The 27,859-nt window shown below is 32.0% G+C and overlaps 1 protein-coding gene across 3 annotated transcripts in view; it reads right to left on the bottom strand.

Annotated features, from left to right (window-relative positions):
• LOC134250949 (secretin receptor-like) overlaps positions 1-27,859 on the bottom strand; it is a 56,734-nt gene that overhangs the window by 13,763 nt on the left and 15,112 nt on the right. For 2 of the 3 annotated variants that reach the window (XM_062733310.1, XM_062733311.1), the window contains exons 2-4: positions 14,168-14,267; positions 2,493-2,603; positions 545-681 (exon numbers count right to left, since the gene is read on the bottom strand). In XM_062733310.1, coding sequence (XP_062589294.1) covers positions 545-681; positions 2,493-2,603; positions 14,168-14,267 — 348 coding nt within the window. Of the gene's footprint in view, positions 1-544; positions 682-2,492; positions 2,604-14,167; positions 14,268-23,021; positions 23,133-27,859 lie in introns of those variants that run through there. The other variant, XM_062733312.1, reaches the window with a different exon arrangement.

Consider the following 27,859-nt stretch of genomic DNA (forward strand, 5'->3'; position numbering starts at 1 on the left):
AAAATATAAATAACATTTTGTAAACATATTTAGCAAACATCGAAGTAATGCATTTATTTTCATAATATCAGCAAAATGTAAGTGAAAACCTACTAATAAAAAAATGTTAGCTTAGATTTTTTAAAATTATTTTTTGGACTAAATTTGAATCGGGCTCATAAATTGCACGCGTGTTAAAAATTATCATGATCTTATACAAGTGTTGCAAGACTATTCGACAAAATACGTTTTTGTGACTTGCACTTAGTTAATACTCGGATATTAGAGTATTTTGGAGACCAGTTTTTATAAAAAAAATATGCTTCCTCGAGACTTGACATGTCTTATATACATGTGAGTATTGAATAAGATATGTAAATATATTTGTAATTTCCTAACGTACGGTATAATTTTTGATTCAAAAATCTAAACACGTGAGAGTATAATCTCTAACATGTGAGTGTGTATTTCATATGTGAGTGAAAAGTCAATAAAACGTGCATGTTTTATCTTTTAAATGTGAGTGTTAAATTCAACTGTAGTGTAATGTAACATGCAAAACTACCTGTACAAGAGTTCCAACTCTCGGATCAGTGCTGACGATGCGTTTATTAAAACACTGAGTATAATTCGTCCAGGATCGATTGTGAGTGGGATGTGTGTACCACTGGCCATCCGGCATACATCTCTTTGAAGCAAAATCTATACAAAATCAAAACAAAGAAAGTTTTTAACAAAAAGCAGAACATAAACGTATCGGAAAATATATATTGATTGGGAAAAATACTTTTCCTTCAGTATCGAAAAATAAATTGTTTAAAAATCTAGACTGAAAATGTAAACAATAGATTTCAACAGGTTTTGTTTTGCTCAAAATTGCTTTAAATACTTGATTCAAGTGCTTGAAAGATGGAAAGAAACCTTTAGACACACAAACTTGAAAGATATAAAAGAAGGTAGAGTGAAACGCTACTTGCATATCAAGCCCTTTTTCAAAACATTCGCAAATCAATTTAACCAGAAAGGATATTTTTATCCGTAAAATCATTTTCCAGCAGAAATCATTTCAAAAATAAAAAGCAAAGTCATTATTCAGGTATATGTTCGAATGGAACAAAATGTTTACTCTGACCAAAGTCTATGCGTATTTTTTTCGTATTAGAAATCAATTATCTCCTGCTTTCATGGATATAAAGGAAATTGAGAAAATACTTATTAAGAGGTCCTATGTCTCATTTACTAGCTCTTATTTCCAGTTAATTACAGAACAAGAAAATTCCATTTCAAATCCCTCATCGTTGTTTTTCCCATTAAAGGCTTCTTTTTTATACTGGATGTGAAGACTTTTAAAATTTTGTTCAAGTGGTTTTCAAAAAAGTTCATGAACTAGCGCCATAATGTTACCCCTTTGGTACATCATTGAAATTTTACACAGTTGGTAAGCATCATATAATCTTTCTGTATAGTAAACTATGAATCAAAACAAACCCAGGATAACAACTCGATATAGAATCAAGATGAATATAATTGAAAGAATAAATAACTGGAGAAATAACCGGTGAATAGACTGTAAGAAGACTTCGGAATTCAATACCTTCGAATTATTCACGAAATTCATACAAAATAACTGAAGTCAAGATTCAATTAAATGTAATTTATACCACTTACTAAATTGCTGGCTTTCACACATAATTATTTTTCATTACTTATCTAACATCTGAAAGTGGAGAAGTGCTTAGAGCATTTGCTTTAAATTTGCTTTCTAAAGAATTACTCTTTTCGTTGCAAGTTCGAATTCCATTGCAGAGCCGGGCCTTTGGATGAGGCTATATAAACAAAGGCCCCGTTTCTGGGAAGGTCAAAAGCCCTGAAAACCGGTTTATGTTGTAAGGTTTAAGCACTCCAATGACCTCGAATGACACGTGGTGGCGTTCCAATATGAGAAAAAAAATATTCTGGAAAGGGGCATTAATCATAAAACAAACTAATAATTAAAAGGTAATCATTACGAATCCTATTGTTTTGTTTGTTTGTTTATTGTTAAATGTCCCTCTCGAGAATTGTTGGAGACACCACCAATTGCTGGTAGAGAGCTGCAAATTTTGTCCTATATGTAAACTCGGCATTTACGGCTATTGAGCACTGAGGGACCTTTTTTTGCCAACAGCTACTGTGACATGGGACCTCGGTTATACGGTCTTATCCGAAGGTCTCCAGTGTGATTCAACCCGCTACGGAATGATCAACTCCTTAATTCGCGACTCTAGAGCAGACACTTTAATCACTGCGCCGTGCGGGCGACCTAATGCTATTGTTATTCTAACCGTAATGATGTAATTGATTTAAGTAAATCGTTTTTACTATATGTTATCAATTACCGTCTGTTATCATCGCCTTTTTCAGATACTTGTATCAAATTTCAAATGCAGTTTTACTACTTTCTAATATAAACACTGAAGGAAGCTTATTGGATTATATGAAATTCTTTGTATATATTGTTACTGAATACTTACTGTTGACATAAAATCCGTTTATATAATTGGCACACTGTATATAAACTGTTTTATTTGGCGCTGTATCTGGCCAACATGTGATTTCATCCCATGTACTATTACAATACAGATCTGGAAAGAAGAAAATCTGACTTAAATATGTTATTAAAAAAAGCAAACAATTTTACATAGTTACATTTAAAATACAATTTGTCGTATTTTACCCCTAAAGTTCTCAAGACAAATAAAAAACAAGAAAACGTTGATGTACATGTAATCATCAATTGTCGCCCAGGAAATAAATAAACAATGGAAATGAGTCTGGGTCATCAAACCGCTTTGATATGCCTGAAAAAGACATGCGTCTGAATGATGGAGACGCCGGGCTGCAATGAGATTAATACACATTGTATGTTCGTATGTAACAAAAACAACATAAATGTATAATTGAACACTGAATACCGGTATTTGGTTTCTTAAATGATTTCCATCTGCGGTGTCAACCTAGTCTACCTGACACTCCTTTGCAATCATTGCCTCTTTTGGTAGATGAACTTTAAGTACATCACCAATACATGTACTAACGTATAAACGAAGATATGGAGAGTTGATTTCCTCTTATGAAAAGCAAGCAAAATTGTATTGTATCATTAAGATATTTATTTTTTGTGAGGAGGAGAAGATTGAATACAATTATAAAGTGTATTTTTAAGTCTAAAAAATTTAAGTTGTACTAAAATAGATAAAGCCGCACATGCTTTCGCCTATGAGAAAAAAAAAAACAAATGAAAAAGGTAATAAGACTTCTCACAATACAAAATTAATAAAGACAAAAATAAATATATCTTATATGTTACAGTTTTAACTTCAATAAAACATTCATCGTGATTTATTCGTGACTGGTAAAAATAAGAGAAACTCTGTGTTCCATCGTCTTTCAAAACACGTCGATTAATGAAATGTATACTTAAGTGCCAAACGCAGCATAATATGACGATCTCAGCTAAGGAGGTAGTATACTAGTTCATATCTTGTGATTGCGTGGATCGGTTAAATAATAGAACATGTAAACGTGATAACTGCCACAATAAGCCGTTCGTAAAAAGTGATGCGTCAGTGTGTTCATTGAAAATACCAAAATAAGCCGTTCGTAAAAAGTGATGCGTCTGTGTGTTTATTGAAAATTCATAAAGTATTGCAAGGACACATCTCTCTCGAACTCAGTTAAGGCAGAGAAAACAATACTTGAGAAGAGGTCAATGAAAACTGCACTCATCTGAAGTTAATGCACTACGGACCCTTTGACCTTCAAAGGCTTAGTTCTTTCTTTTTTTCTAATCATGTCAAAATGTACGAAATAATGTGGTCAGAATCAGTAGATCAAGACTACGTCAAAAAAGTAATGGTTAAATATCAAAATTATTACTACTGCAGTTTCATCAATTTTCGTTGGCATCAATTTTCGTGTTTTTTTTCAAAAAAAACCTTTTCGAGGATACATGATTTCGTTGCAAAAAGCACTGTCTATAAAAATAAATAATAAATATCTTAATTCAATGAACATGTAATTTCGTTGATATGCTCAACAACGAAATACTCGAAAACTAAGTCTTTGGTCCAGTGTTTTTTAAGGATGACGTTTACTCAGGTTTCAGAAGTCAGAAAGGAAATTTTAGAAAGTATATGTTAAATAAAAAATCGTTCTAAATTGATGAAATAACCAAGTTTGTACTCAAAATCATCAATTTATAAATTCAATATCTTATTTTTTGAAGAAAATAGTCAATATATGTTGACGCAGAGGAAATTCGGACTAATTTTTTTTAAAATTTTTCATTTTTGTCCAAAAAAGATTTCTTGAAATATCAATTACAATGTTAAGGTTACATATATTTTAAACACCATTTTGCAAATTTTATGTGTATTAAAGCTCATGAATTCTTTCAAAAACTTGAATTCCACGCAACATATCTCAGTAATTTGATCATTGACTAAAATTGATAATTCTGTAAAGATTTATTAATAGCTACTCCTAGAGTTGTAGTCTTACTGCATTCTTGCCACAAAAAGAGACTTAATCAAGGACCATTATTCTTTTTATTGCTTTTTTTTAAGTTTTAAGTCCCAACTGCTACTTTTCTCTTCCTTTATCATAAGTACAAACCAGTAGAGCTACAGACTCGACAGAGGGTTCTGGTCGTTCTTATCAGTGGAATTTTCGGTCATCTGTGTAAAGCTATACTTTACATGAAGTTTTTGAAAGATTTACAAAAAGTACCTGAGTTAGATGAACTTTTGCGTTCCTTTACAAACTATAACTCGCATTCTACAGTTGAAAAGTAGGTCTTGGTTGAGAGAAGGTAAGATGGTGCTTTCTGTATCAATAAAATATATGATTTTTTTGACTGTTAGATGCTTTTATCAAATAAAAAAAAATTCATGGAAGAACGCGGAGACAAGACTTACTTAACAAATGTTTCAGCATTTATAAAGATTTATAAAGACGTCTCTCTCACCCTCTAATTAAATTAAACTTTTCATGGACTAGATTTTTTTAAACTTAAAAATGATTCTAAACCTTCATGTTTTGCATTGTTTCTAATGTTGTTATTTAAGGTAATAAGAACGTCGGGTTCCGAAAATCAGGCATTGACTTATTGAAAATGTGCTCAAAAACGTTTCTGAATTCTTAAAGTAATGTGTTTTACCCACGGTAATTCTTCAAACTTCATCTTTAAAGTTAATCATATTATATGCTGGAAAATAAGTAAATATCAAATAATTTTTCAGAAAATGCGAATATAAACACCTACTATGTATTTTCCAGTTCAAAGGACAAGTGCACTTAAGCAATACTTAACGGGCCCTTTTTTATGTGCCATTTTTCTTTGGAATATATTAACAAATCGTTCTCTTTTGGTAATAGTTAGATACTAGGGATATTTCTAATTAAAAAGCACGTTAATCATCACCTAAATCAGCATGGATTTGAAACAATTGACTATTTTTAAATGCCGATGGATACCCCAAATCCGGAAAAGTCGTACCGAACCTTCTTTGAGTTTCCTTTATGTAAATCAAGGGGTAGTGATATTTAAGGACATACGCAAGGTACCTCAACTACTGAAATTTTTTCAAGATATTCTAAATTTAAACTTACAATACCATTACATGTTCTTAGACAAAACATCAGCATGCGTTACCAGGGGTTTCGAAAAGATGTCAAATTGTGAAAATTTTTGCATTATTCAAAGAAAAATGTACAAAAATTACAAAACATAAATTCCAGATTTTTTTTCATCAAAAATGTTTTAGAAGAGGTGTACAAATCCATATACAGACATTAAAAGTATTACACACGGGTCCTTCATTTAGTGGAACTCTTCAACTCCAGGGAAGAACCCGATAAAGTTCAAACTACATTGCGTATGACCTTAAATTCGACACTTGAACAATCCGATGGTGGATCATAGTCGGGTGCGTTTGCGGAATATTACTTCTTACGCTAAATCTGTTTTTAAAAACTGAATGAAGTTGTGTAGTTGCCTGTAGCCATAATGATCAAACTAAGAAATTGGTACTCTTGCATTTGAAAAAAATACAATAAAAGTTTCATTGAATTTGAAATTAAAAAGGAGTGTTAAGATGGCTTTCAATACCTGTTTCACTGTATTGCATGAAGGTTTAAAATGTTTGACACTTCTATGAATGGAACTATGATTCTATGAATCTGAAAAAATGTAGCGGTAATGAGTTGAAATTTTTGGCAATGTAGCGGTATTGTTGACCTCCCGTTTTATAGTGAGCACCTTTGAGGAATGTTTACCTGGGTAGAACCCACGTGACTACAAGTATTTTAAACAATTTATTCCACACGTTGGTTCAACAGGTAAATAGCTCTCACTTGCCGTAGGAAAAACATTGTACTTTTTGTACATTTTTAATATTTTAAGTACCAGCCTAATCGTGTACAAATTTCCTACTCTCACACAAATTTTATAAATTTATTATGCGTCTTTTGGTAATAGTTAGATACTAGTGGATATTTCTAATTAAAAAGCACGTTAATCATCGCCTAAATCAGCATGGATTTGAAACAATTGAATATTTCTAAATGCCGATGGATACCCCAAATCCGGAAAAGTCGTACCGAACCTCTGATGGTGGATCATAGTCGGGTGCGTTTGCGGAATATTACTTCTTACGCTAAATCTGTTTTTAAAAACTGAATGAAGTTGTGTAGTTGCCTGTAGCCATAATGATCAAACTAAGAAATTGGTACTCTTGCATTTGAAAAAAATACAATAAAAGTTTCATTGAATTTAATTTGAAATTAAAAAGGAGCGTTTAGATGGCTTTCAATACCTATTTCACTGTATTGCATGAAGGTTTAAAATGTTTGACACTTCTATGAATGGCACTATAAACTCTCTTTACCCTCCCGTGTTTTTAAAAACAAATACATACAAATATTTCTAAGGGGCACAACTTTGACTAAATGATACAAAACCTGCCGATGTTTTATAGTGAGCACCTCTGAGGAATGTTTACCTGGGTAGAACTCACGAGACTATAAGTATTTCAAATGATTTATTCCACACGTGGGTTCAACAGGTAAATAGCTCTCACTTGCTATAGCAAATTTCCTACTCTTACACAAGTTTTATAAATGTATTATGCGTCTTTTGTCATTCGCACAAGTTAGGCTCATAGTAAACAAAAGTTTTAAAATGAATGACCGTTCTCGATTTCATATAAAAAATCACAAATGTCGGCTGACCCCTGCCACATTCTATATTTTTGCTCTTTGTATATTCGTGTATTTCAGCAGTAAAATTTGTTAAATCTTACGGTTTAGATATCAATTAATGACTTGGGATGAAAAATTTTGCTTAATTTAATTGTTTATTTTTTTCACATTTTACCAGGGCCCATACCTGCACTCGTTCTTTGATCAAAATCACATTTTATAAATAAAAATCAAAAATATCTAGACTTCTGAAGAAATTGCACAATTTCATTACATATAAGGTACTCTATTTCAAGTATTAACTTCGATCATTTTACAATGCATAGTGTATAAAGATTTTCATAGCATTGCAAAACACAACAAATCACTTCTAACATCATATCATGTTATTAAACATTTATATCTATTGTTAGATGAAAAAAGCCTCAAATTCTTTATAAATATAATTTTAGAAAACTTTTATCGGGTATAAATTTTCCCTTTTTATAAGACCTTTCTGAAAACTTCATAGAACATTGAAGCACATTAAGAGTTATGAAATGAGAATTGTTGCATGAAAAGATTAAATATTCAATCTTCATTTTGAGATTTTTGAATTAAATTATAGATTAAAGAGTTGTTCTTCCTGGCTGAGGATCGGAGTACCTTAGCTACAATGTAATAACTAGGAACAGTTGCCGTCGAAGTTTGAACCTTTTCACAAAATTAATACAATTCAATAAAATTAAGAAATCACAGTTTAAAAAACCTAATTATAATTTTATAAAAAGTTGATTTTGATTGCGTTAAGTGGGTTAAGAATCTAAAATAAATAGAACGTGATTTTTTAGTCTATGAAAAGGCAAATACTGTGGAAATAAAGGTCTGAAAGCAGTGTTCTCATAGAGATGCACATTATGTTAATGTATTTTGAAATATAAGAATCAATGAAAGTATTTACACCCCCATCCTAAAAAAGAGTTTTATTTTTTTTTTTATCCATGACAGCTTTCAAACTCATGAAATATTAACAAGAAATATTTCATGTTAAATTGATTAGCTTTTTCCGGTGATAAGATGAAGATACAAAAAGAAACCATGAAGCATGACACGAACGTCCTAATCATGATCAAGGTTTTATAAATACTTATCGTGAATCTCGATAAAAAGCATGCGTGGTGAAAATAGCTGTCAGTAAAGATACCATGCAATAAATTATAAAGTATTAGTGAGTACAACAACAGCAGAGAGAATCGACAATTAATGCATGAATTCAAACTAGGCGGACAATGATTTTCTTGTGTATCACAGGGAACAGCATTCTCTGCTATGAATATAGGAAGCTGGTATACTTGAAAATTCAGTAATATGGGTAATTAGTTTTGACAGGGTTGTTAAGTGATGATGAATGAACGAACCAGTTACCGAAATAAAACGTCCATCTTATAACAAGTTGAGTGTTTTTATGAGAGTCCGTAATTATTTAGGGCGGAAATTAGAATCAAACCCCTCTTCTGATATAAATGTCTCTATCAATTATCATAGGATTGCTGGATGTAAGAATGATTTAAGAAAGCTTATTGTATAATAAAAAAGACTACCCTTTGATGGAATGTCTCAACATTGATTGTGGATGCTTACATGTATTCTGTATCTCTGATATAAACATTGGTCTTTAATCTCCCAGTAACCATTTACACTGTACTCAGAAATTATAAATTGGCCGATTGGTTATTCGATTTATTGTACCTTCAACATTCATTTAAACAAAGAAATATAATGATATGATAAATTAAGTTTTTTTAAATAGCTGTTTTATTTTTTTACCTCAATACATATAACCAGAAACATTTTTTTTCCATTTTTCAAAAATAGTGATGAAAAGAATATATGATATTCTTTATATTTGATTACATTTCCCATTTCTCAAAAATAAAATAATGTTTTTTGAGAAATGTTTTTCCTCAATTTAGCTGCCGTTCGACTAATTGAAATGGAGAGACATCAAGTATTTATAAACGCGGTTAACAATCTTTGATTGCCTCATACTGTGTAAATCTACATTTTAAAGATTGACATGTAACAATTCCAAATTACTGCATTTGCCGTTGGCGTATGACCTTAAACTCTACGAATTTATGTTTTCCTGCAGCTGTAATCGATTTCGCTCTATCTATACTTTGCTAGAGAAAAAAAGTACCTTTATCTACAATAAACCTTCGATATAATCTTCATTGTCATTCAGGTTAAAGCAAATATAAAACAGCAAATAAGTATATTTCTTATCTAAAGACTTCAGATGTTTTGTTTTAATACTGCCTGTAAAGAATAAGCCAGACATTAAAGAGTAATCTTTTTGTTTGTCATTCTTCACTCTTTCAATGACAGTTTTTCTGTTGTTGTTTTTTCTCTGTTCCCTAGGATGAGCTTAATGTATAAATCTTTTTATATTTAGGAATTACAATTCGACTCCGAGATTTCATGCTTATTGAACATTTTTTTTTTTTTTTTTTTTTAAAAAAAAAGATTGTCTTGAAACCTTCGTTTCGATTCCTGAGTTTTCTTTAAAAATGTGTTTTGCTTCATTTAATTATAATTAAAAAATATGCATTTTAGTATTGAAAAGTTATCAATATATTAACTAATTATAAAACTCAAGATTCATGTCTAGTTTACCTTTTTCTTTTGATAAAGTTAGGGAAAGCGATTACCCTTAAGGACAGATGATTAAAAAAAAATGGATGTCTGGATTTGTATATATTTTTTACCCAATGTCATAGCAAATCGTGCAAATAATAGATTTCTAGACTATAAAGAAATTGTAAACCTTCTGTGATGTTCAAAATTCTACCCTTCTGAAACCATTCTTATTATTCTATACAAATATTTTTCACTTCAATTTCCATTTTTGTGCAATTTTGAATAAAAAAATAAAAGAAGAAACTACGTGGTGAAACGCCTTCATTTTAATCATTAAAACATGACCCAAGTCGTTATTTTCAAAATTTTTGACAAAAATTTGTTTGTATCATCTGTCCTTAACTTTGACAACTTTATTATTATAAAATTATTATATGTCAGCAGTAGATAATTTTTCAGTAGATAAATATTCGTGGTTTTGGCAATTTATTTGAGGGGACAAGATTGAAAAAAAAGGAATGTTGTCTGATTTATTAAACACTTTTCAACCATTGTTTCAAAAATTGTTGCATTCTCACATACTAACATGTTAGCAGGCGTTCGATTGTTCACTGTTTTAATGTCCCTTCTGAACTTTTACTTTCAGATTGAGATGCCACCGTCTGCCGGTCGAGGGCTGTAAATTACATGATTAAGACCTATAATCGGTATTTACTTTCTTTAAGTTGTAAAAGACCATTTCTTGGAAGCTCTTACAGGGATTTGTGATCTCGATTCATATGACAAATTAAGAGAACTAGTCTAGAATGTCAAGCAGTGGACCTGAACCCGAATCATTATTTCGAGTTACGAGTTTAATTTGTTATTCTTCTAATTTTAGAGTCACCTTCTGATACAATGGTCAAAATTGTTGCACTCTCACATACTAACATGTTAGCAGCGTTCGATTGGCCGCTGTTTTATTGTCACTTCTGAACTTTTTCAATCATACTGAGATGCCACCGTCTGTCGGTCGAGGGCAGTAAATTACATGATGAAGACCTATAATCGGTATTTACTATCTTTAAGTTGTATAAGGAGACCCTTTCTTGGAAGCTCTTACAGGGAATCGTTATCTCGATTCATATGACAAATTAAGAGAACTAGTCTAGAATGTCAAGCAGTGGGATCTGAACCCAAATCATTATTTATACTATTTATTTATTGATTGTATGTTTTTAACGTCCCTCTTGAGATTTTTTTTTCACTCATATGGAGACGCCACCCATTGCCGATAGAGGGCTACAAATTTTATCTTTTACCCGACACTAAGGGCCATTTAGCAGTGAGGGAACACCTACTGCAAATCAAGACCTCGGTTTAAACGGTCTCATCCGAAGAACCGAAGCTGCAAAATTTGACCTACATTGTATACTCGGCATTTAGGGTCTTTTTAGTGCCAGCATCTACTGTGACACGGGACCTAACTTTATACGTTTTCATTCGACGGACCGGTCACCGCGTGTCACGGATTCGAGCTCGTCAACTTCTTACTTCGCAACTCCAGACCCTTCCACTGCGCAAAGCGGGCGACAGAAATGGCATGTTGACAATGGTTTCATAACTTTAATATTTTAAAAATAGCTAGTGAGAGGTTTAAAATATATAGAGATGAGTTAAAAACGAGTGCACCATATTGATAATGAAAAAATCCTTGCCTTGCAGCAATTGACAAAACGGAACGGTATGATTATCTTGATATTCTAAACAATATTTCTATAACAGGTTGAAAATTCAAACAAAAAATAAAAATTTACTTGATTTTTATACTATGTCATTTTTGATAAGATCTGATTTATATTAAAAAATTTACAGCAGATTTAAAAATAATTTTGGATGAAACCTTGCAACTTGTAAAAATTTTGATATCAAACTAGGTCGACATGCATTAGTTGTAATCTTGATATGCTTTTCACATTCCAACGTCTAATATCATTATACTTCTTTTTTTTATTTTCACTGAGCAGTACTTAATTAGAATGGTTTGGGTGTTAACAAAATTAAAAAAATAATAAACTAAATTAATCAAATTAAAACCGAGTATCATCGATATTTTAACAGAAAAATTTTAATTACAAATTTTGTTTTAATTCTTCTATCAAGTTGAATTTTAATTGACCTATTTCGTACTCATTCTTCGGTCATTATTTTCTCACTGAATAGTGTAAGGAATTTTCACTGTGGGACGTGGAGACTTGTCCTTCAGATGAGTCTGTTTAAACTTAAGTCCTGTGTCACAGTAGGTTCTGTCACGAAACAAGAGGCCTAGAGAACACAGCGCTCACCTGAGCACATCAGGCTTGAATTTACTCCACCCCCCTCCAGGCGTTCATCATTTGAACAAACTAGAATCTACACTACCTGAGGATGATTCCATATAAATATCACTAATCATAGCTTTGATTTTAAAAGGTTTCCCTATATATCCCTATGTAAAACTTGGGTCGGCCATTTTGGCCCCACCCTAGCCCCGGGGGTCATGATTTGAACAAACTTGAATCTACACTATCTGAGGATGATTCCACATGAGTTTCATCTTTCCTGTCCTAGTGGTTCTTGAGAAGAAGATTTTTAAAGATTGTTCTTATATATTCCTATGTAAAACTTCGGCCATTTTGGCCCCACCCTAGCCCCGGGGGTCATGATTTGAACAAACTTGAATCTGCACTACCTGAGGATGATTCCACATGAGTTTCATCTTTCCTGGTCCAGTGGTTCTCGAGAAGAAGATTTTTAAAGATTTTCCCTATATATTCCTATGTAAAACTTGGGTTGGCCATTTTGGCTCCACCTTTGCCCCGGGGGTCATGATTTGAACAAACTTAAATCTGCTTTACCTGAGGATGATTCCACATGAGTTTCATCTTTCCTGGCCCAGTGGTACTGGAGAAGAAGATTTTTAAAGATTTTTCCTATGTATTCCTATGTAAAATTTGGGTCGGCCATTTTGGCCCCACCCTTGCCCCGGGGGTCATGATTTGAACAAACTTGAATCTACACTACCTGAGGATGCTTCCACATGAGTTTCATCTTTCCTGGCCCAGCGGTTCTGGAGAAGAAGATTTTTTAAAAATGCCATTAATTTTTAACAAATTCATGATTATCTCCCCTTAGAAAAGGGCGTGGCCCTTCATTTGAACAAACTTGAATCCTTTTCACTCAAGGATACTTTGTGGCAAGCTTGGTTGAAATTGGCCCAGTGGTTCTTGAGAAGAAGATGAAAATGTGAAAAGTTTACGCCGACGACGCCGACACCAACGACGACAGACGACGGACAAATTTTGATCAGAAAAGCTCACTTGAGCCTTCGGCTCAGGTGAGCTAAAAACGAAAAAAGATTCATAACTGCTCAAGCGGCCAGAGTGCCAAGTAAATGACAAAATTTTCAGCTCTGAAAAAACAAACAAACAAACATTCAAACAAATAAATGTTTTTTTCCTGTTTACCCCATCTCATCAAGTAGTACATGGATGATCGATAAAAAAAATAGCCTATTCCTCGACATGATCCCATCTACAATGATTTTAAAGGTTTGTGATTGCTCTTTTCATAATTCATATTGCTTCATTGAAATTGCAGCAGGTTTACTGATCTTTATCCTCATATTTCATAAGATTTGAAGCTTTTATGCATCTTCCTCTGTAAATCTATTTAATCTTTTGATGAATTTATGGCATTGTGTTGCTTAATGAAACTGTTTTGGTCTTTTCTTTTATGCATCTTTTTATAATAACCCCCCCCCCCCCCCCAAAGATTAAAAAAATGCATCAATAAATCGTAATCTTTTTTATTCCATAGTCTTCCTGCAAAACGACTGAGCGTGTTTTTAGATAAACGCAGACTAAAACAAATAGCACCATGTAGACCTGAAATATGACAAACAAAATTAGGACAAGACAAATATAGGGTATTACACATTCGAGGCAAAGCATTGTACGATATAACCCCCACATTTTAATAACAGTAACATGATGTACATAGGTAGTAAGGGGGCATTTTTTCGTTGTTGCAATTTGATCATGTATTCAATTTGGCAAAATCGTCTGTTATAATTTCTTCTTTCTTATCATTGAATTTAATATTTCTTCCTTGAAAATTATTTTATATGAATATTAAGCGTTCTTGTTGAAAAACATTTGTACATGTACAATCTTCAATGTTGCGAGTCAATTTCATGTTTTAAAACATTATATTTTTTTAGTAATGTTAATATGTATAATTTGTGATTTTTAAATGTCTAGCGATCTAGTATTATCTAAATATTCCCTGGTATGAATATATAATTTACCTCTTTTCAAATGAGGCCCGAATAACATTTTTCTGAGACATTTTATCTGCTCTTTGTCTCGTCTTCTTTCTTGTTCCTCCAAACTTATGACCACCTGTCCCTGAAAAAGAAAACGGACTACTTATTAAGTTAATGTGAGACGCTGTCTTAAGGTTCATAAACCCTCTGCTCATTTATATAAAATGTTGCTTGAACCTTAATGATTTTCCAAAAGAAAACAATTATAACATAGCTTTCTGGGCAAAATTGGACAAAAAAGACACTACAATTTGGCAAATCTATAAAGGAATAATAGACATATTTGTCATTAAGAGTTTTCTCTCTTATCAGAGTATCAATGAACCTTAATTTCGGTTTGTAAGGCTTACTGAGCAAGAAAAGGTTGTAACTTAAATGTATAGAATTTAATATAAGCAAAAATATTTTATTCATCTCCTCATATGCTGAAATATGTTGAATTTTTTTTATCTACACCTCTCCAAGGTCAATAAATAAGATACCATATCGAAGCACTTGTATAAAAAGCTACTTAGGAATTATATTTTGATTAGTCTTAAGGGAATATATACGAAAGAGATATAATACAATCTGATATATATATACATCAATTAAATGTGAAATCAATAGAATTAGCGTCGATTCTATACAGTTGGTATTAGTGTCTTTGTATATTTTTTACAATAAGTTTGTAAAATCTAATGTCTATCCAAAAATCTGGATTTGAATTCAAATACCTGGATATGACGTAAAAAGTTGTCATGTGTTGTTGCCAAAATTGGCGACATCCTTTATTTAGTTTTGTTTACACACGTTGTTTATTTGTTTATGTTTTCGTTGGTTGATGTCATTGTGAAAATCGCTAATTTTTGTCTTTCAAACTAATTCCTTTCAAAGCAGTCTCAATTGTCTTTTCACGCCAAAAATCTTTTACCATCGCTTTATAAACCTTTCAGGATCAATAGACTAGAGGCCACAGCAAAGAAGATAAGAATGCTACTTAAATGAAAATCAAAGCTTTACGAAGAGATATTGAACAGGCTGACGTGGGAACATCAAAAAATGGAAAATCAGTAATGGAAGCGCGTCTCCAACAATAACTTTGAATTAAATAATGGATGTTATAAATCTATTGTCTATCCGGAAATCTTGATTTGAATTCAAATTTTTGAGTGTGACGTATGTGATTTGTTTATAATAAAAAGGCAGAAATAGAAGCTTTTTTCAATATAGCTGCGCCATGCGTTCTTCATTTTTACAATACACTCTTCTCAGATCAATACCGATGCAAATTTGACAATGATTAGACAATGGGATTAATAATTTGAGATGTTTGATTTTCGCAACATTTACGTCAAATGCTTCTGATGGAGCAAAAACCAGTTCTTTCTTTATTATAATTTGAACCAAAAAATTGGTTTGAAATAAAAGAAACATCCTTTATTTTAATTCTCCATCCAGTTGAAGTTATATTTTCCCTTCAGCAAAAAATATACGAGTACATTAGACAATGTTTCTAACGCATCACTCATTATTTCCATCTTTTTGTAACGAGGAAACCCTAATTGCTGTTTTGCTCACTCAAGCCAACCTATTAGTTGTCTTTATATCAATATCTTTAAATGTACTTATTATTTACAAACTACGAAGTCATTTTGCTATATTTATAAGCAGGTCTGCAAATATAAGTTGGTGTCTACCTACAGTTATTAGAAATGTTGTAACAACAATGGTGCCTCTATCTCTCTAATGATATCAATGTACCTATAATGAGTAGAACTTACTCATTGTGCGTTCGGCACCCAACACGAACAATGGTATTTCCGTGTAACAAAGAATTTTGACCCTCAGTAGTTGAATATTCAGTCCAAAGGTGTTTAATTAAGCCCTTTGTCCGTTGAAAATTGAGCTAGGCCGTAAAATTTGATCATGGAATCGTTTCTATATTTAACAGCATATTACACATGTTACACAAACTTATGTATTGATATTCATGACTTTGATTTGTTCGATCAATTAGTAAACACGTACTCTTTATATAGTTTTATATATTTATCAGAAGAAAAAAAAATCATGTTTAGATTAATATCAGCTGCGTCCATTTAAAAGTCACTTAGATATAATTCTTGGGAACTTTAAATGAACGACAACACAGAATCTGCCACAACTGTATCAATATTGTAAGTTTAACTGACTATAGAAGATAAGGACACACTATCAGTAGAATAGTCTTCCCTCTTTCCTTTCTCAGAGTAGAATTTCCACAACTGAATTGTTTTTTAAATCGAAATGATTTTATCTTTAATTATCTTTTCCATCGTCAACTTGACTTAATTGTGAGGAAATATCCCACTTTTAGCCGTATATTGTATTTACATATCCCAATTTATTCAAGGACATGCTCCGAGTACGAGAAATCATTTTACTTACTGGTAGGTAAGTTGATATTAAAGGGATTACAGCAACCATGTTTAAAATAAGCATTACGTAAATTCTTTAATGGCTATATTGACCTTTTTCAGTTAAAAATATAACCTATCGTTGAGTGTTAAAAAATGGTGTCAAAAGTAAGGATGTCATGCATAAGATACCGTATTCTGATACACAATGAACCTATAATATTCGAGCAATATGCTTTTTTCTTTATTCTGGTGAAAAATGACAATTAATAAAATTGACAAGGATAAATTTCCAGTTTAAAAAACAGCCCAACGCTTTTTAGTCAGTTTTAAATGTCCTAAGGTCGTAAAAGACTTGGAGAAAAAACAAGCTGTGGAAACAAGACCCTGGATTTAAATTTGGACACTTTCTGCCTAAATTTTCAACTGTAAAAAGCACCTTGCTTCAACCTGCCATCACACTGACGTTGAAAAATTATCCATGGGCAAAATTTCAACCAGAATTCATTTTCATTTCATTTCATACGGGTAAAAATATCCCAGAATATCATGATAAGGTAATATTTAGCCTATTTATAGTACAAATGGAATTAAAATATTTTTGAGCATTTCTTTTTATTTAAGATACTTGAAATACAAATGGTAAGTATTAGCTAAGGATTGCCCATAAAAGCTTTTTTCAAAAAGCTTTTTTTAACGGGCTTCTAAAATTATAAATAGGTAGGTATCGAAAAATTACCTGAAAATAATTTACATAATGTATTTTGGCAGGGTACTTACAGTAATATAGCATGATGCTTTAAAATGAAATGTTTCTAAATTTACACATTTTTCTTTAAAATTATCACAGAATTGCTTATGAAATAGAAATTTTGACAAGAGATCTCATATCATTTCCTGTATTTGTGGCAAAAAGGGATCTTATAGCTTTCTCAAAGTTTTGCTCTTTGTTCAGTTCTCATCTCCTTGGGTCAATATCCAACATCATGGCTACAATCTTGCAAATGTAGTGTGGCTTACATCAAATGTCATTTTTTTCTCATTGGGGACATTTATACATTCCTTCATATGGTTAGTAAACCAATAGAAATGACAAATTCTTAGTTAATCTCTTTCAAATAGAAATCTCAGAACTCAAAAGTGTCGCCACTCATACACCACACCAACTATCCTACCAAGCTTTCCATAGTAAAACTGCAAAACAAGTATTTTTTTTCTTATTTTTTGAAAATAATTTTAAAATTGTAAACAGAATTCAAATTTGAAAAAAAAGCCTTGTTTACATTATGAAGAATTCTCAGTTCTGTATCTCCTTTGTAATTCAATATGTGATGTTCAAATTTTTGCTGATCAATAGAATTGCCTTAGTTAGGAATTGTAAAAATCAAAATTGGTAAAAAAAAAAGACTCAGTTGAAACTGTGTCCATGCCCCATTAAACTGAAGTTTTGTTTTCCAAGATATTTTCAAAATATGATTACATTTGTACCACGGGATACTCTGTAATTGGTTTAATTAATTGATTTATATAAAAAAGCATCTACAGTTATCAATTTTATACTAAAAAATAGAAGATGTGTACTTTTGTAAAATATTTAGATATTTGCATCCTTGAATTTCACGTAACCTCCAACATCAAGTGGCCTTTTATTCGGTCGAGAGATCTCCATTAACTCGCTTTTACTTATTACTAATGACCGGGATATAAGCGGAAGTTCATTGAAAGATAAGTCACAACTTGAAGAAGATAAAAGTTAGATTTTGACAGAAAACAGCATGCTTGTAGCGACACTATTCACAACTGTTTAATAAAATTCAATGAAAAAAAATACATATTTCGATTTTTCATTCATTAATATTTAATATTTGATACGACATACAGTCATGTATTTGTATATGACAAAAAATTGCACAGGACTGAATGGTCACTTAACCGTCAGGAAAATTGACTGAATGGCAGTGTTCTGTCATTCAATGACCTTTCATTGAACGTTCGGAGAAACTGAATGGCAGAATTTTTTTCTCTGTCGAAATGTCGAATAAAAGACAATATAATAGCTAACTTTACCTATCTTTTTATCAAAAGAAAAACAAACACAAAAACACCTACTCAAAATGACTGAATTTGACTGAAGAACACGCTGTAAATTACTTAGCCAATTTTTATATTTCACATAAAGGCGTCACGCTTAATCACAATCCACCGTTCCTACGTGTGTATGTACCTATATTACGCAAGCAACACGCTGGTGCGTTATCACTTAACATACCGTAACATAAACAAACATTGCTGAAGAGTAGCAGGATGCTGTATACAGATTTATAGGCGTGGCAGCGTTTTTCGGATCATTGTTTAAAGTTGCGTTAGCGCTACAACATATAGTTAACAAGAAAATACTTTGTAAATAAAGCGGCAGCGCTAGCATACACACGTCACCAAATATTGCCGATGCAATTTTTACAATTGCCCCAAAGCACTTTAAACCATCGATCTTGTGCAAAGTAAGAAGTAATTAAGGAAGCATTTCATTTTCACTTCGCGTTAGAGCGTTTTCACTTCGCACTGCATGTTAATATATACTAGCAAACGCGCTGGCGTGTTATAGCCCACTGTTACAAATTGCAAATAACAAAAGTTCAAAGTGACGTATAGCACCGTCGCTTTGTAAACAATTTTAAAATATGCTAGAAATATGTACCATATGTAAAATATGTAAAATTTATATATACTAAAAGAATATACTGGCAAGGTAAACTTGTTGATGGGATACTAGTATATGTACACAATATCAGCTATAAATTTTCAAATTTTATTTTTCATTTAACTTAACAATGCTTATAACTTATTTATTTTTAATTATCATCGAAAATGTTAATGTGAGTTTTCGAGAAACAAGGGATATTTAGAGCTCCCAATTTCTTTACGTAAACAAAGCACATGTCACGTTTTTTGTTTATATAGGTTAAATACTGTCTATTCCTTATTTTTCGCGAGTAATTTTTATCGCGAACTGCCTCTTTAACGTAAGATCACGAGAATAATAATTCGCGAAAAGACGGTTGATCGACAGAATACTAGTTCAAAGCAGATTTTTTTTCATTTTGCAAGTTATATTACTTTCTGAATACAATTCGACAGTCTCTAGTGGATTTTTGAATATCAATATCGTTTTGTTATAAATTTGATATTTTCTATTTGTAAACAAAAACAAGGCCCGAGCCTTAATTACATTATTAAGAATTTCAAGTTCTGTTTCTCATTTGTTAATCAAAAAATGACATACCAACATTAAAAATGGGAAATAAGCTGAATCCCTATCCATGTCCTTTGAAAAAAAATAAAAGCTTTTTCCGATGGTATTTCCAACATTTGCAACTATCAAAACATATCATTAAACTCATCTTCAATCAACAAGATACTAAAATCTTGACGGACAATTCATGAATTATTAAAATCTATTACATACTTAGAAATAAATACAGGATTTTAACAAATGCGATATGCCTGATGTAACAATAGCCGTATCAGACCTGCAGGGCTGATATGGATTTGCGGGGATGATACGGAGCAATATCACACACCGCTAGTAAATTAAACCTTAAAAACAGTACTTGCGATAGCACACATATTTGGGGGAAACATATTCTCTTAATTTTAACTTTTTGAATGTAAGGATAATCTAATTGACAAATAAAAGATTATTTTCAATCATTAATTACGGATCGGGGACATTTGAAAAAGAAGTAGAAACAAACCCAAACTGTATGAGACAATAGACCGTGTACATGTAAGAAGTCTGTACATGATTGTTTACTTATTTTCTTCTCAACTTTATATGTGTACTGCATTTTATTACTAAGTATGTATTAAACATAATAAAATATACCCTTTTCCACATCACACCCCGTATCAGCCCTCGGGCCTTCGGTCCTCTGGCTGCTATTGGTGTCTCGGGCCGATACAAGATGTGATATGGAAAAGGGTATGTATTATTCTCTATTTATATCACGGAACCAAGTAGTAAAAATGAAAAATCCTATTATCTTTTCTTGTGCATCTGTAGCAACCTTAAATCGCGTGCACATTACGCTTATCTATGCATAATTTTTCTGGTATGCATATCATTACAGTCGGTTATTTTGTAAAATTCATATAGTTGGGGATCCAAAAAAACTTCACTATATCCGTGAATTCGCTTTATCCGTGTTAGTACTAAAAGAGTTTTGCTGTAAACACTTTTACAGAGTAGGTTTCAGTTGGTCGAAAGTAGTTGGAGCCCTACTGTCCACTTAGTCCTACAGATTTTCGATCGTAGAATTCACGTAGGCTAGTTGATTTGGTAATGTGAATGTTTGCAATAAAGTCTTAACATATATTTTATCGTGGTGAACATGCTCAAAATAGGCATATTTCACTCGCAAAAGAGTACTACGGATGTAAAGTTGCTGAGCTATCAGACCAAACTAGTTGGAATTGCTTCTTTCAAATAAAAGTTTAATATATCAATTTAGCTGCAGAACTGTTACTCTCTCCTGAAGAAAATTCGGACGGATAATGCAGTGAGCTGCAGATCTAAACGTTGTTAATACCTTCGATTTTCGCCGCCGCTTCTTTTTGTCGCTCGTTTCAAGTATTATATCTTGTATTTTATGCCTTCCCCAATTTATTAATCATACATATAACTCCAGTTCCTCATATTTTATTTACTGGTACCTCTCAACGGTTCCAAAAGGTCGTTTGTTGTTAAGGACGTCAAAATGTGACTCTTTTAAACCGAAAAACCAAAACTAAAAAGGGTTGTTTCGAACCGTTAAAAAGTAAATAAAGTATCAAACCTAGGAATAAATTATATGATTTATTATCAGATACTATTCTAAAAGCGAGAGAAAGCAAAAAACACAAGAAATGAAATTAGCGACAAAAAATTGGCGGCCTTATTCGAAGGCTTTTGCGACGCTTGGATGTGTAGCTCTGCTTTATCTGTCCGAATTTTCTCATACAGTTCTACAATTTTTAACCATTATGATTGCTGATTCATCAATTTCGGTTTCAGTGGTAGTGCCGCGACGATTGCAGGAGTGGCAGGTTGAAAAACTGTTACAGTTTCTTATGTGACGTTGTTACGCGCCATCGTCACCGACACGGTGAGTTGGAAACCTCTAAATGAAATACACTGCATATGGAGATAAAAAACAGTATTCGAGCTCAAATGTCCATTAAGCAATACAAAATAGGAGCAGAGAAAACACAGACCTCCAAAACATCAGAGGTTGGATCAGGTGCCATGGAGGGGTGAACATCCCCTTCCTACTACTATATGAAAAATTGATGAGATGTTGTAGGGTCGAAAAAAAACTCGTCAATATGTTGTTTCCTTTTTCTTTACATAAGATTTCATTTACTAGAAGACCCAATTAAACTTTCCGCAGCCATACCATGATAACAATGAATTAATTATATTGCTTATCTAAAAATAAAGATGTCTAGACCTCCAGTGCATCAGGTGCTTCTACAAAATGTGTTAATTAAACTTGTCGTAATTAATATTGCACTTGTTTTGGCGTTTTTCGACCTTCCCTGCGTAACGTCATACATTTCACGAATGGAAATCGATTTTGTAGTGTACAGTATTCATTTTGCACCTCTGACACATTTTTTTTATGCCTCGGCCAAACTGTCAAATATATTTTAGTTATTATATTATCACGCTTTCTTTTTCTTTTCATTTTATGTATATTAAAGCGGAAACATGGAAGCTTTCATGATGTTTTATTTATATATGCCACCTCCATTTTAAATCAGAAAAAATTCCTTTTCTCTCTCATAAGTAAAGACATTAAGCCATTTATTTTTGATATGATCAAATTTTTTCGATTTTATTCGTCGATATATCAACATTTACGGAAATGAAGTTCGATATGTCGTAAAATTAAAGTTGTCCACAATGTGAGTTCGAGCCATTAATTCATTTTCGGAATCTTTTAAATTATGGAATATTCACCGGTGTGCTTACCTGCAACTTGTTTATATTCCCGGTATTTCAAATTAATTTGAACGTTATACGTGTATTTCATTAAATATTTTTTTCACATAATAGTTATATTATACTGATCTTTATTTTATCCCTGCTAAAACACAGGAATGCAATTTAGATTTCACATCCTTTAAGGGCAAACATTCTTTATTTCACTACTTAACACAATCTTACATGTAATTACACCTTCCCAAATACCTTTATAATAAAAAAATATCATGAATCAAAAAATAAATGTATAATTCATAAATATCTATATACTCTTTCAAACTAAGGCAATTTGTACAATCTTTAATATTTTTTTCAAAGCAGTTCAAAAGTTATCTTCCAAATTTTTTCGCCAATATGCACAAAAAGATGTTCTTCAACTACCCTTTTTTTTCTATCAAGCCCAATAGATCAAAAAGTGAACAGCAGGACTTACCGGCATTTAGCTCGAGGTAATAAAATCTAATGCTCTTTATATCTCAGATACACTGTATCCAATAGTGCAGAAAAACAGTTAGTGTGAGAAATGAAGGCACTTAAGTGTTGAATCTCTCTGATATATCTATCACAATAAATTGAATATTGACCCGAAAATATTTCGCCCCAGATGGGAAAGCGACGTTAGGCTCTGGTATAAATAGGTGCAGCAATGATCTTCAAATAACTGCACTGAAATGAATGGACTAGATCAAAAGGCGAGATATTTACCAAAGTTAATGATGTTTTATTTAGAACCATGTGCATGTGACATCCTGTGTGATAGAATGGTTTACAATCAAGTGCGATAAATTTGTTCAAACAGTACTGGTTCGATAGAGTAACGACTTCTTATAGAAGGGGTCTAAAGATGAATCGATTGTATAAGATTTCGATGTTCAGAAAGAGAAGCCAATGATGGGATCATCTGTGATGGGATAATGTCCGGACTTAGTTATCATATGCATGTTCACACAGAAAACCATAAAATTAACAATCAACCATCCATTCTGTAGATCATCAACACATTAACACCATGTATTATAAATATATGATTTGATTTATTTATTTCGTAATCAGGATAAATACTTTTCATATGAATACCATTTCCATTACTTGAGAATTCCAGCAGCTCTTTCTAAGCGAAATCAACATTTAGACACTTTAAACAAGAAAGTGTTGCATTTGAAAATTAGAATACAGTTCAAGCTGTTGAAATACCGGGTATCTATACATTGAATTCAAGGTTTCACTTCAGTTGATTGATAAGTAAAAGTATTTAAATTCGATATTCTTTAACTGATTATTTTTTTTTACATATTATAATTTTGATAAAAGAATATCAAATTGTATATAAATAAACAAGCTGTAAAGAAAAGTAATTTTAAAAAAGTATGATATAGAATGAACTGGAATTATCTTTGTCATTTTACAGTTAAAAAAATGTAAATTAAAAGCTTGAATTTCACATGATGGGTCATCAATATTAACACTTTCTTGCCAGCTTAGGGATCATGATTATAGATTTAAAATTCATCTACATTAATGAATGGGCAAGATAAAAATACATGTACTCTTTGGTCTTTGCCAAAACCAAGGAGGTCGATTTGTGTTGCCAATACAAGACTATAGAAACCACAAAGAAGTTAAGAAATACTGACTTTTTATTTAATGAAACCATTTGAAAAATATGCAGTTACAATCAATTCTGACAAAAGAACCTAGATGGTTAATTGGCGTTTTAATAGCTTATCTACAAATTGGTTTCAGCGTTAATTCGATCTCAAAGTTATCTACGTATTTTTTTTTTTTGCAAATTCAGAATAAATGGTTTTTCCTGAATACACATTAAAATTCTTATGATCAGGTTGAATTCTCAAGATCAATTATTGCATCTTTAACGCTACCTATATATTTTTCAAATATCAATAAAGTCTCGCGTCTTTCCTCAAAACCAGGTTTATCAAAAAAGGCTTGCCCTCAAATGATTTCACTCCATTCTACAAACAGTTTAAACAAGGCATACATATAGAAGAACTGAATAATTAAGATCTTAATGTAGTTTTTCCAACCATTCTTTATGAGAATGCCTTACAAATGTATCATTTTTGATTCTGCAAAACACATCATTCTATCTTGTCAATCGTTTTAAATATCTATATATTTAACACTTTTACCAGTACGTATGCTTAAAATAGAATAATAAGAATACTTCTATTTTGAAATGCTATCATTTTATTTTCGCTGCATCTTTTCACATTCACCATAGTGACATTTTAATTCTCAAATTGTTACACTTATATCTTCCTGAAAAAAGACATTGCATAATAAAATTGTCAGACAAGACGCTGTTAATAAAGCACAATGCCTTTATTATCGTCAAGTGTTTTTTCATATCTAAAACCTTTGAAACTTCATGCTATAAATACTCCACACTTTAAAGAAAAATAGAATTGTACTCTTCCCATTAAAAAGGGAAAAAAATGCGTTTTGATAATAAATTTCTCCATCGCCAAAGAAGAAAGGGGTCGATTTCACTCAAACCACACTTATTCAAAACAAAACATGAAATCTCAAGCTGCAAAATGTTTTGATTTAACCTCAAAATATCAACAACTCTTAGTTCATATCGGGATTTCCGCCAGGTTGTATATTATCAATAACATCTCCCTGCAGGTACTTTTTTGTTCGATTCTACTGCTTTTGACAACAAAATATCTTTGCATTAGTTTGCGCATGCGTGTTTTGCAGAGTCCTTCGGGAATTTCATTTTACCGATATATCATGTTTTGGCTAATTATAAAATGAACGTTTTTTGTTCAGAAATGAGAGAAAAACTTAATTGGATACCGGACAATGATTCCTAATTGTTTTTTCTCTTTCAGAGTGCGAAGAGAAAACAAATGGTCAATGTTCTACCAGTTATATTTATTTGCAAAATCTGAAATACTAAGCTTTATAAATACCACCTGTACTTGTATTAGTTCCTCAAGCAGAACATAATGGAGATAAAAGAGCCTATTAAATTATTTTCTATTTGCATTAGAGTCCTCAGGGGATGCATAGTCATCAGTGGCACCTGATCCCTCTTCAGATGTTTTTGTGGTCCCTGTTTGCTCGACTCCTATTTTGTATTGATGTTAATGGACTTTTGAGCTCTAATTTTGTGCGTTATTTCAACAAATTTCAGAGATTAGAACTCATAAAATATAAAATCCATTTCACACTTTTTCAAAACAGGTTCCAGCTATATATTCCAAATACATTTAAACATAAAATCTTATAACATTTACTCCTAAATGGCACCTGATCTCTCCTGAGGTGTTGTAGAAGTTCATGTTAGCTATGCTACAAACATGTTCTGTTTTCGTCGACTTCTGAGTTTAAAATTAATTATCTTTATATTTCAAAGAAAGACCTCATGTAAAACTCTCTTTTTGATTTTCACTATAATTCTTGATTTCAGTTAATATCTCTTTTTTTACTTTATACCGATTGATTTATTACAACTTGTTATATTATTCATTGAAATTTTAAGCTTTTCTTTAACACCTTATAAATAACATCCGAGAAGACATTTCAAGCACATGTCTGTACATCTAATGCAGTTTTTATGTCTAATGCGACAATCTAACTGCAGACAAAGCTTTAAAAAATGTATCTATTTTTTCTATATATTGAGTTTGTACTATTATTCACTATGTCGGCGGTTGACTGATTTTCTAGTTGGAATATTATTGTTTGTCTTTCTGTTTTATGTAATTATTCACATGTATATCTCCTTTCAGCACTCTGATTGTATTTGTGTCATGTTTCGCCTTAGACCTATTTCTTTTTTATTTTTTCTGGCACCAATGATGTACGAGGGTTGATCCAAAAGTTCGTGGAATTTCTTTCTAAAATTTTATCGTGATTTGATGAAATCAATCAACAGGCATATTCATAATATAGTCATAATGCAACAATATTGGAAAATTTCACCACTTTCCAATCACCAACAAGGTCACACGAGCTTTCAGAAAATAGATAGTTGGGAAACCCGGGGGAGACTTCGACGTTACGTCAAGTTAGATATGTCACGTCACGTTATAGAAGCGTCTCGCCCAAATGTCCAATTTGAATACGTAATTCTATAATATGCTGCCTTTTTCTCTTTTTTCCTTAAGAAAAGCCGGGGTATCCTCTCGCACCAACTTATCTTCATTTTTTACTCTTAATTCAAAATACTACCCATCTTTCCATAAGATGTTCCAATTTCAGTAGCAATGTCAAGAACAGTACGGCAGCTGACAATCTCCATTAGCGCTTTTAATTTGTCTAGAGGGATACCTACTTAAACAGAGCCTCTAAAAGGCGACCACACCTTTTGTAAACGTCCATGGAAGTTCTATTTTCCTTAAATTTCTTATGCCACTGGAAAACCAGTTAACTAAATGCATTTCCCCCCAAGCCTATGTCAATAATATACGCGTTTAAGATAGAGTGATCCCGGGATTTTCACAAAAGTGTGACTTGACCGAATTTTGACGTTGTCTAACAACTTAAGATGAACAATAAATCATCAACTTATAAACTAAATATCCAGTAAAATCAGTAAAACTCTCACACAAAGGTTTATAAAAGATCAAGCAATCGTAATAATGACATAATTTTCGTTTTATATACCACATAGGGCGGTTTAATTCTTATTTCACGTATTAAGAATTAAAATGATAACAAACGCGTTAATGTCTCCCCCGCATTTCCAAACAACCGTTTCTATGACAACTTCCATAAAAATACTATCAAAGATATTTAAAATGTTTTTTAATTTAAATTATTCATCAAGTTTCTAAATTTTCATTTGTAATTTTCAACCAATTCCACTTAAAAACAAATAAAATATGAAGAAATTCCACGAACTTTTGGATCAACCCTCGTATCTCAATGTACTTGAATAAAGTAAAAAAAAGTTGGATGACCTTAATAACAAGAACATGCTTATTTTCGTACTCAGAAAAAAGCATCTTCGCTAGCCAACGGTTTCTGATACGCTACTCTCCTATTATCATGAGGAGAGTATCGTTTCAGATATGAGAAAAAAAAGAGAAAGGTTTTTTTTCAATTTGATATATTTTGTTTTTTTTTTTTAAATTCGGCATCCATATATGGACAATCACATTTCCGTTTACAACAAATTAGCGCTAAAACATGGCAATTAATGGTCAAGTGGTGTATATTTAATGAGGTGGAACAATTTTGAAGCCATGCTATTCTAGTTATAGTATTTTTAACCGAAAGAAACATTTTCCCTGTTAA

Source organism: Saccostrea cucullata, unplaced genomic scaffold (assembly GCF_032062105.1).
Source record: "Saccostrea cucullata isolate Sc308-1 unplaced genomic scaffold, CSIRO_AGI_Scuc_v1 ctg391, whole genome shotgun sequence".
In the NCBI taxonomy this organism is placed as follows: Eukaryota; Metazoa; Mollusca; class Bivalvia; order Ostreida; family Ostreidae; genus Saccostrea; species Saccostrea cuccullata.